The 11,452-nt window shown below is 35.6% G+C and overlaps 1 protein-coding gene across 1 annotated transcript; it reads left to right on the top strand.

Moving 5' to 3' along the window:
• The first annotated feature begins 1,093 nt into the window (after positions 1-1,093).
• LOC131618693 (uncharacterized) lies at positions 1,094-3,961 on the top strand. The gene is made up of 4 exons (XM_058889862.1): positions 1,094-1,886; positions 2,214-2,297; positions 2,389-3,303; positions 3,384-3,961. The coding sequence occupies exons 1-4, from the start codon at positions 1,094-1,096 to the stop codon at positions 3,959-3,961; spliced, it is 2,370 nt and encodes a 789-aa protein (XP_058745845.1).
• The last annotated feature ends 7,491 nt before the right edge of the window (positions 3,962-11,452 follow it).

Genomic DNA, 11,452 nt, shown 5'->3' with positions numbered 1-11,452 from the left:
CATATTTGCGTATGGTGAAGATGGTTATAGGAAAAATATATTGCATAGATATCGCCATGAAACTGAGGTTACCCGACAAAATCGTCAGAGCATCAAGGACTGGCTTTCATACAGGTTACAAGACCGTAGCGAGGAGGCAAAAACTTTGCTACACTCACGGCGTCTATTTCAACAGTTCTTGGTCGATGGTTATTGTATGATGGAATCTGAAAGGCTGAACTGGTTGCGAAATAATCAATCAAAATTAAGAGTGGGAAAATATAACAGGTTGACAGATGAATGCAATAACGATGATGGCAGACAACAACAAAAGCGGGGAAAGCGAGTTGTCTTGCCATCATCTTTTGTTGGGGGAAAAAGATATATGGATCAACTGTATTTTGACGGAATGGCAATTTCAAGTAGATTGGGTTTTCCAGACCTATTCATTACATTTACTTGCAATCCAACATGGCCAGAAATTATCCGTGCCTTGTCCGAAACTGGGTTACAACCACACGATCGACCCGATATTATTACTAAAGTCTTCAAAATCAAATTTGACGAACTCATTGCAGATATAACAAAAAAGCATGTTCTAGGGAAAGTTTTGGCCTGTAAGTATGCTTTTTTATGTTCTTTTAATTAATTAACATCTTCTTCCTAAATTGAAATTACATATTAACTAACTGGTACAATTATAGTTATGTACACTATTGAATTTCAGAAGAGGGGATTGCCACACGCACATATTTTGATTTTCTTACATCCTCAGAGCAAATACCCCACACCATCTGACATTGACAACATCATCTGTGCTGAAATACCAGACCCTGCTGTTCATCCGAGGTTGTATGCGTTGGTTAAATCTAACATGATGCACGGCCATGTGGAGTGGCGCGCACGACATCAACCTGTATGAAAAATGGTAAATGCTCTAAATACTTTCCAAAGAAGTTTAACGAGGAAACTATTGTTGATGTAGAGGGTTACCCCCTCTATAGGAGAAGATCAAAAACCCACGTTATTGAAAAAAAATGGTATCACATTAGACAACCGTCATGTGGTACCTTATAACAAAAGATTTCTCCTCAAATATAACGCACATATAAACATGGAATGGTGTAACCAGAGCACTTCAATCAAATATCTTTTCAAATACATTAGCAAATGCTATGACAGAATAACAGCTTCGGTGTCAACCAACAACAATGAACCGGTTGATGAAATAAAACAATACTTAGATTGCAGATATATCTCACCATGTGAAGCATGCTGGAGAATTTACTCCTTTCACATTCATGGTAGAAGACCGGCAGTTGAACGTATGTTTTATCACTTGGTAGGTGAAAAGGCTGTTTACTACACTGATCACGATCGAATGGAAAATGTTTTGGAGAGTGCAAGTGTTACTGATTCCATGTTTACTGGTTGGCTATCTGCAAACTCAAAGTATACTGAGGCACAGTCACTCACTTATGGTCAATTTGTATCTAAGTTTGTTTACCACAAAAAAGAAAGGGAGTGGAGGCCCCGCAAAAAGGGATTCACCATTGGGAGATTGATATGGGTTCCACCAACAACAGGTGAACTTTTTTACCTGCGGATGATGTTGACGGTAGTCAAGGGACCAAAAAGTTATGAAGAAATTCGCAAGGTCGGTAATACCCAGTATGAAACATTTAGAGATGCATGCTTTGCCATGGGATTTCTGGAAGATGACAAAGAATATATTGGTGCACTTAAAGAGGCCAGTGAATGGGGCTCTGGACATTTTGTCCGAAAACTATTTGTGGTGATGCTATTGTCAGGTGCTGTTAATCGCCCAGCACACGTTTGGAAGGAATCATGGCAGCTGTTATCTGATGGTGTCCTACATGCTCAAAGGCAATTGGCTTTAAATACAGGTTTTCAAGAGTTTAAATTTAAACAATATATACTAAATTATTGCTGCAGTTATATTATCTATCACTCTATATATATATATATATATATATATATATATATATATATATATATATATATATATATATATATATAAATGGATCTCTTCTATTAGCCAATGCCTAATTTTCTTCTTTATAATGTTGAAAAACAGAATTGGTTCTCACAGATGCCGAATTGCAACATTTGACCCTGATTGAAATAGAAAAGCTGCTTCAAAAAAAATAAAAGGACACTAAAAGATTTCAAACCAATCCCTTATCCAGATGGATATGTTTTGCAACAATTAGGTAATAGACTGATATATGACGAACGCAATTATAACATTGCCAAAACAAAGACAGAATTCACAAATCTCTTTCGTGGACTTACAGGTAAACCATTGAAATTATTATTAACTAAATTTTATAATACTACTGTATGTTTGGTTGATCATTAAGCGATTCATAATAACTATATCGTAAGTTATGCTATTGAAGAAAACCAATTTTGTGAAAGACCTTACTGATAACCTTGACCCAGATGAACAGACAGCTATGTATCAAAAAATAATGCGCGCAGTTGAGTCTCAGAATGGTGCAGTCTTCTTCCTACATGGTTACGGTGGAACCGGTAAGACATATATGTGGAGAACACTGGCAGCAACATTAAGGTCGAAGCATGATATATGTCTGACAGTCGCAACCAGTGGTATAGCGTCATTATTGTTGCCAGGAGGTCGAACTGCACATTCAAAATTTAAGATACCAGTGCCAACCCTGGATAATTCTACTTGCAAAATTGAGTACAATGATGATGTGGGAGACCTTCTTAGACAAACTAAACTAATTATTTGGGATGAGGCTCCAATGGCATACAAGCATACTTTTGAAGCACTTGATAGAATGCTCAGAGACGTAATGTCTAAATACGGTAACTCAAAGGAGATGTTTGGTGGAAAAGTTGTTGTGTTTGGAGGTGATTTCAGGCATATTTTACCTGTTGTCCCTCGAGGAAGCCGTTCGGATATTGTACATTCTGCCATAAATGCGTCTTACATATGGAATTCTGTTCAAGTGTTAACATTAACCAAAAACATGCGCCTGCAATCTGGTCCGACCGAAGATGATAAAAATGAAATGCAACAGTTTTCTGAATGGTTGTTAAGAATTGGCGAAGGAAAAGTATCTGAGCCCAATGACGGTGTGACAGATTTTGAAATTCCACCTGACCTGTTGATAACACAGTTCGAAGACCCGATCGTCGCCATTGTTGATGCTACATATCCTGACTTTATTCACAATTTTCATTCAATCCAATACCTTAAGGGTCGAGCAATTCTGGCTTCAACATTAGAAATTGTGGAACAAATAAACAATCATATCCTGGACTTAATCCCAGGTCTACATCTCTCTCACTACCCTTTACGAAAAACAACTTTTCATATTAATTTCACTTAACTCATTATATTCTTCATACAGGAGACATGCGGGATTACTACAGCTCCAATATTGTTGATAAGTCCGAAATCAATGACGACACAGTGGTAAATATCCTAACTCCAGAATTTCTCAGTTCCCTCCGTACATCTGGTTTGCCTACCCATCATTTAAAGTTAAAGGTTGGAACACCTATTATGCTCATGAGGAATATTGACCAGTCAGAAGGACTATGTAATGGAACAAGGTTGATAGTAACAAAATTGGGGACACATGTTATTGAAGCTTCGATAATAGCTGGAAAGAACTGTGGCAATCAGGTGTACATCCCACGAATGGATATGTCACCTTCCCAATCCCCATGGCCGTTCAAGCTCAACAGAAGACAGTTCCCCATTATAGTGTCATATGCCATGACAATTAACAAATCCCAAGGACAGTCTTTGGATACTGTTGGTCTATACCTACCAAGGGATGTTTTTACACATGGACAAATATATGTTGCACTATCAAGAGTGACAACAAAACAAGGAATCAAGATATTAATACATGATCAACATGTAAAAGTTAAAACAACAACTACAAATGTAGTTTACAAGGAGATCTTCGACAATATATAATTCCTGTATTTGTTGCTTTTATTATACTGATTCTTAAATTTAAATCCCTTTTAACGTTTACTGACAGATCGACACTAAAAAACGTCAAAAGCAATTATAGTGATAGCTGCCAGTTACTGCAATATACTATCCGGGAAACCTATAAACGTAACATATTGCACAACGACATCGGACATCAACTCTAAATACAATACATTCACCGGCATCGATTTTATGACATCTACAAAACATATCCCACCCAGGACCTAACTCAGTATTGTAAGGATCATGAATGTTTGACAGTTTCATTGTTGTGGACATACCGCTGTCCTCGCACAAAACAAGGGCTTCATACCCACAACTTCCCAAGATTCTTGCAGTATTTAACCCCAACTTCTGCAATACAAACACAAACTGTTAAATCACACAATTACTTCATTAAACCTTAACCCCAAAAACTGAAAAGTATTAGAATAAGTTACTAAACTAATTTTCCCTCATTTTATGAAGACAGAGAAACTGTAACAACAAACGAATGAATGTTGTCATCAAATGTGTATCGGCTGTGAAAGTACGGTAAATCCACCCAATCTCCCACTTCTTTAAACCAGTTTATTCCAAAATTATTGTCCCAATAATAACCCAATTCAACAATAACGCCCGCAGGAAAAGCATAATATGCTTCTAACAAGCACCAACCACTTATTATCATCGGATGATCGCCAACTTTATTAAAGATCAACTCATGGTGGACACCTTGGTTGTTGAGCACTGTCTAAACTTTGTTTAATTCGTCATTGTAATTCAGTGTGAATTCTGGATCAATTTCAGGATACATCTTGAAATTTACAATACTTAATTTATGAGTCGAGAGAATTTTAACATAATAAACAACATAATACCAATGCTTAATTACCCAAGAAAATGCTGTACATACCTGTGAACATACTTTCGCAATTAAAAAACAGTCAATCTGTCTGGAATGAATGAGAGTTCCTATTTTATCCATTTAGTAGAAACCAAAGACACAACTTGTGTTTGTATGATACTCAAAACACTGCAAACTATACCTGTTTCAATGCGGTTTTTGGTTTTTTTATAGAACAACAAGCATATATGGTATCAATATTGTAACATTCACATTTAATTTTGGTTATAAACATTCATTAAAAACTATCTTATAAAACACATCTGTTAATATAATAACCACACAATAAACTTAATATTACATATAACATATTATAGGACTTATCCAACAACTGACATGAAACATAAAGATACGTCTTAAAATTACATCAAGCTTCGAACAACATAAAACAAACACAACCCCAGCACTAATACATAACTATTGTCACACCATCATTACTAAAACTATCATTACATAACACACTCATATTTCAACTGCATTATCCACAACGGGATCGGTTGACCACTGCCACAACTACCATTTGTGTCCCAGGTTGCACTGATGAACAAGGTTTGTCGCATAATACAAACCTCAGCCGGTCACCATCTTGAATGCCTCCTTCCTTCACAAAATCGCACCAACCCTTCCAAAGATATCTCTCAACGCCATACTCCCTCTTGGGATAATGAAGCTCACACTTGAATACCCTTTTGAAGTCAGAATCACGAAACAAGACGCGCGTATAACGCTTGTCCAAGCAGTTGCGGACGACTTCTTGAGGAAATTGCTGCAACAATAACATATAATATATCATCTTTAACCATACAACTTATATAGAAGTAGAGGAAATTCAAAAACAAGAGTGTTTGAAAAAACTTAACCCAAACATAACTAACTTAATATACTTACAAGCACATTTTCAGAAGCTACTTTGACAGAATCAATAACCTTACACCAGGAATAGTATTTGTATCCATCCTCTTCCTTCGTTTCTATAGACACTGCCCCACGCATGTATGAACCTTCGTCGATGTCTATGGGAATCATCCTCGTAATCAAACACAATGCCACGGACAATCATGTCATGAGGACTGTTTCTCCGTGCATATCCGAATTGGCGTAAAGCTAAAGAGGGATTGTAAGTGATGCCTCCCTTGATGCCGAGGAGTGGCACATTAGGGTACTCTCCACAATGATCAATGATAGTAATGTCTCTTTGAAAGAAGTTGTTCCATCGGATATCTGAATGAGACAAAGACATAATCCTGCGAGACCATTGCGTTCTTTGTTCATTTCTCAACACTGATCGGGGAAGATGAAATGTAAACCATCTAGCCAGTAGTGGTATACAGCACATAAGAGTTCCTCGTTTCTTCATGGTACGAGTGTGTAGAGAATGTAGAATGTCTCCCAGCAAGGTCGGTACCGGGTTACGGGTTAAGAAAAGGTTGATAATGTGCACACTTATGAACTGGTCGGGATTAGGGAATAAAACCAACCCATAGATCAAAAGAGCCACAACCTCCTCAAAAGCTGGGTAACTTTTGTTTTCTAGTAGTAATCGAGCCTTTTCCATTAAGAACTTAGCAAGCAAACCCTGGATTCCACTCTTTGTTTCCCAATTGGACTCGATTTCTGACTTCCGTAAATGTAAGGCAGCAGCAATGATTTCAGGTTTTGGAATCCTTTCTAAACCAGTGAAAGGTAATTGATCTCGAACAGGTAATCCAATTAGTTCAGAAAACTCTTCCAAGGTGGGTACTAACTGGTAATCAGGAAAGGTAAAGCAATGATGTTCGGGATCAAAGAACTGGAACAGGACTCGTATCATGTCTTCTTCAATTTTGAGGTAACCAAATGGAGTAGGTGACCGTGCTTTTCGGTGAACTGAGCATTCCTGGGAAATTCTGATATTAAGTCCTTTAGTTCAGATAGTACTGTTGAAATGTTGATTCGGATGTAATCTCTGGTGGCGGGAGCCATTACCTGCAATAACAAAACAAAGGTAAACTCTTTGATCCTTGAAATGATTAGTGAGAAAATGATATGCTTATGATGCTTATGATGTTATGATGTCAAACATGTGGCACACACAAACAAATCAATCAATAGCCTTAGGTCTAAAGGCTTGCATGAAGTTCATAGGTGATACCCTCCCCACTGAAGTTGAGTTGGTTAAAACCTGTCCTAGAATAGTATTCGGGTTCTATGATCCTTGGAGACAACATCTCAATACGGCGCTCGGACGGCCGATCAAAAATATTCCTCGAGGATAACTAACTTCGATCAAATTCAAAGCTAGCCACTTAATAGGCCACAAGTCAAGTTCAACTAAAAGGTTCTAAGACAAATTAGTGTTTAATGACATTTCGGAAGCCTAATATACTCCTCGATCGTTTTCAAGGGACATCAGTATAAACCAAAGTATCACACTAACGGTGACTACCAGATCAACCGTATCGATACATGCCGTACAGTTTCCTTGGTCTATTGTCACATACTTAAGGTATCTCGAGATTCGGGTTAGAGTCTTTCACACAAGCAAAATACCCAAACAAACCTTTGGAAAATAGAGCAATCAAGTCAAGCAATTGAAAACATCGAAGTGATCTAAACTCTAAAGGTAACCCCTTTTGAAAACATTTTGTTTTAGAAAGTAATTCCCCAGCAGAGTCGCCAGTTCTGTCATGCACTCGGTTTTTTACCGTACCTCTCGTGTGAGAGATACGCGAACTGACACTCTTTTCTTTCTGCTTTTGTGTTTTTGAAAATCAGAGAGTCGCCACCAACTTTTATTTTATCCAATTAAGGAAAGGTTTATAAAAGAAACAGAAAAAGACCTTTAAGAAATTCTGGGTAAGGGGGTAGGTTATACAAAGGGAAGGTGTTAGCACCCTTTGTATCCATGGTTATCCATGGGCTCTTTAATTTTCTTAGCTCACTTCTTTTGAATCACTTTTCTATTGCCTTGAAATGCTTGTACGTGGTTTAAAATACCTTTGTAAATTGACTTTGTAATGATCCTTGTGCGGATGTATACAAAGTGTTTTTATCTTTCAAAAGATGTTTTTGAAAAAAGAACGTTAACTTCGTAATGATCCTTGTTTGGATATATACAAAGTATTGTCTTTTTGAAATTTTTATTTTGAAAAACAATGATATATGAGAGATTTGTTTGTTTTGATCTGAGCAAGCAAATTAGGAGGTCTACCCTAAGTTATAAGGTCTTTTCCTATTTCCTTTAAAAAACTATCCTTTTACCGGATGTAAACGAAAGTTCAATTTTTGCATTTGAAACAGTGGAATTTGATTTTGATTTTTGAAAAGAGTAAAAGAGGGATTACCCTAAGAGGTGCAAGTGTGATTGTGTTTTGATTCAGATATTTTATCTTTGAAGTTAGTGATCTAACGATTCAATTTTATCTTTGGCATACACGCAGTTTTATATGTACTAGAATTTAAATGCAGAAATGTAAAATGCGGAAAGTAAATCTACGCTATTACATCGATTTTGCGGGAATTTAAACTACGTTATTTACATGAATTTGACAACCTATACACTTGATCTAGGAATTTAAATTGCAAGAAAATAAAAGAAATATTTTTGGATTTTTTGATGATTGATTTTAATTAGAATTAATGCATGATTAATTTAATTAAAATGAGAAAAAGATGGAAATAAAATTTAAACCTAAAAATTAAGTTTAAAATATGTTCATAATGCTTATTAATTAATTTTAAAACAAAACTAATTTTTTTGGAATTTTTGAAATTGTTTTGAAATTATTAAGTTAAATAATCATATAATTATACAAATAATTACACAAATAATTAAAACTTAAAGAGAAAATTATTCTAAATATGTACAAAATTAGCCTATAATATATAAAAAATAAAATATTTTTATATCAAAAAATAAAGTATTATTTTATCAACTTAAAAATATTTTTTGTGTATTTTTTGGATTTTTAAAACTATTTTAAAATAATTTTACAAAGAAAATTAAATAAAATAGAAAATAGATAAACAATGATCATGTGTGACTGGCTTAAAGTCTATATCATGGACTGGTGTGTCTTAGTGCGTTGGATAAACAGCTGGCATGATCTGATGGTTCAGATTTTGAGGAACACGAGGTGTACAAAACCTGCAAAACACAGAATCACAAGTTATTTAAAAAAAACACGTGCGCGCTCTGTCCAATGAGGTGAGGACACCTCATCATCTTCAACCTCTCGCCAACACATTTAACAGCGTTTTTATGAGAAAAGCGCTGTAATAGATGAGTTCTAAACCTGCAAAATAGCGAATAGGGGTAAACATGAATAGAAATTTGGCGCGACATGTCCATTCGATTTGGCTTGATTCACTGAGTTCGAATATGCCATTAATTTTGCTTAATTTTGCTTCTAACGAAAAGCCCTAAAATTGAGTTCACAAACCCTAGAATGGTATCTTCGTGTATATGCAACCAAACTGCAATTAACTATCCAGAAATGATCAGAACCCCAAACTAAACTTAAATATGAGTCTACATCTTGTTAAATATGCATGTGTGATGAGATTTTTGTAAGTTTTAGTTCGAGCAAACCGTGAGGTCTAGTGGACGATTCTGAGTGTTCCAAGGCTTGAAACTGATTGGAATATATTCAATGATGATTGGGGATTGTATTTGAGTGTTTAGTTTGAACTGAAACAAGCTAGAAATTAAAATTCGAATTTTAGATTTCTTTAAAAAATTCAAGTTGATACAAGTATGTTACAAGCAAGGCTTAGGTTCTGAATTCGTGTCCCCCCTATTACTGAAGTGTGATAGCCCTTATATAAGCAAGTAAGTGCTTAGAAACTAAGCTAAAAGCATTAAGTGCTTTGTTGAATTTTTGAATTTTTTAATATATGTAGCTTTGAATTCAAGCCACCATAGCTTGAATTTTCCACACCTCTTCTGCTGTACTTCCTTGGCTGCAGAATATTGAATGATCTTTGATGAGTCATGCTTAGAAACCAAGCTACATATTATCCTTCCATTTCCTTTTTTAATTTAATCTTAAATATGATAAAATTAAACCAAAAAAGGAACAAAAATGATGTGGGCTTTGTCTTGGTCGTGGGAGGCCCTTCTCATTATGGGAAACATGTTTGGATTATGGAAATTAGGCCCCATTTGGAAAAAACACATTTTTGATCAATGTTGATTTCATGCATTTTCCCAAAATGTAGCCAACTTCAACAAGGTGTAAATCCCTCAATTTTTATCATATGAAGGAGTTCTTGCACTTTTTGGAAACCTCAAAGAGTCCTCTAACCAATGTCTTTGGTCTCATATCAAAATGATTTTCCATGCTCCTTGTGTGTCCTTTTGAAAAAAGTGACTTTTTGTTGACTTTGAAAATGACCTGTAATGTCTTGATTCATATTTTTCAAATGGTGAATCTAATGACCATGGGACCAATTGCATTTGAAAGATAATTGAATTTCCTTCAAAATGAGCTTTGGTTTGAATTTTTTGGATGAAGGATGAGAGAGTTATGACCAGTCAAAGTTCAGTTGACTTTTTAGGAGAAAACCCTAATTTTGAAACTTAGGGTTTTGTTGATTTTTGATCTTTCCTTGATGAATTATGATCATCCAATGATCAAATGATGAATCCTTTGACAAAATATGGATGTTGACAAAAAATTTCATTTTTGACTGTCTGTTGACTTTTTTTGGTCAAACGGGTCGTCTGTTGACTGTTTGAGCTGCTGACTGTGCGTCTGAGCGAATTGAAGTTTGAAAATTGGTATGGTGGTACTTTGAGATATATGGAGGTCCATGAAATCCATTTGAAGTCTCAAAAACGTGTTCTCCTGAAAAAAACAAGAAACCCTAGTTAGGGACTGTTTGTGTAGGAGACAGTTAAGCGTACCTGATTTTTGTGCAGTGCTGAGTCTCTGCTAATCATGTGATTCAGAAGACTTCTAGGACAAAAATATTGGAATTTTGAAATGCAAAAGTTTGATTTGATTGATGGTACAAAACACGGAGAATTGCACTGTCAGCGGTTTGACTGTCAACTGACTGTTCAGGCATGTAACAATTAAAGTGAAAATTCAACAGTCAAAGTTAATATTTTTGTTGTTTTTTGTTTTGTTTTTGTTTTGTGTTAATGATGAAAATTTATTTACATGACTTGTTAGAAAAACACAGACGTAATAAACAAATAATATGTACTGTATGCGAGCAAAATTCCTGAAAATCATTTAATGCACAGAAAAATAAATATTTAACTGGCAGAAAACACACAAAATATTATCTGGACAATTAAGCAACAATATGACAAATAGTACGACATTTAATACTGACAGTACAAATATTACATACTATAATGAACAGTACGACGAGTAAACGGTACATTAAGAAATAAGAGATACGGCAAACTTTAAGAATGACGATTAATAACCCATGCTACGAACAGTAACATGTAGATGATTGGGAGTGTCAACATCCCAGGTCCACATTTTTCAGGGCTATGCAGACAGAAGAAGGACATGATTACCACCACGACAGTGATGATCATAAGAAAACACGTTTCCATCCGCTTCGCCATTTTTGTCGGGGAAGAA

Source organism: Vicia villosa, linkage group LG7 (assembly GCF_029867415.1).
Source record: "Vicia villosa cultivar HV-30 ecotype Madison, WI linkage group LG7, Vvil1.0, whole genome shotgun sequence".
NCBI lineage: Eukaryota > Viridiplantae > Streptophyta > Magnoliopsida > Fabales > Fabaceae > Vicia > Vicia villosa.
Note: the sequence above shows the minus strand (reverse complement) of the source record. Positions and strands in the feature narration are given on the sequence as shown.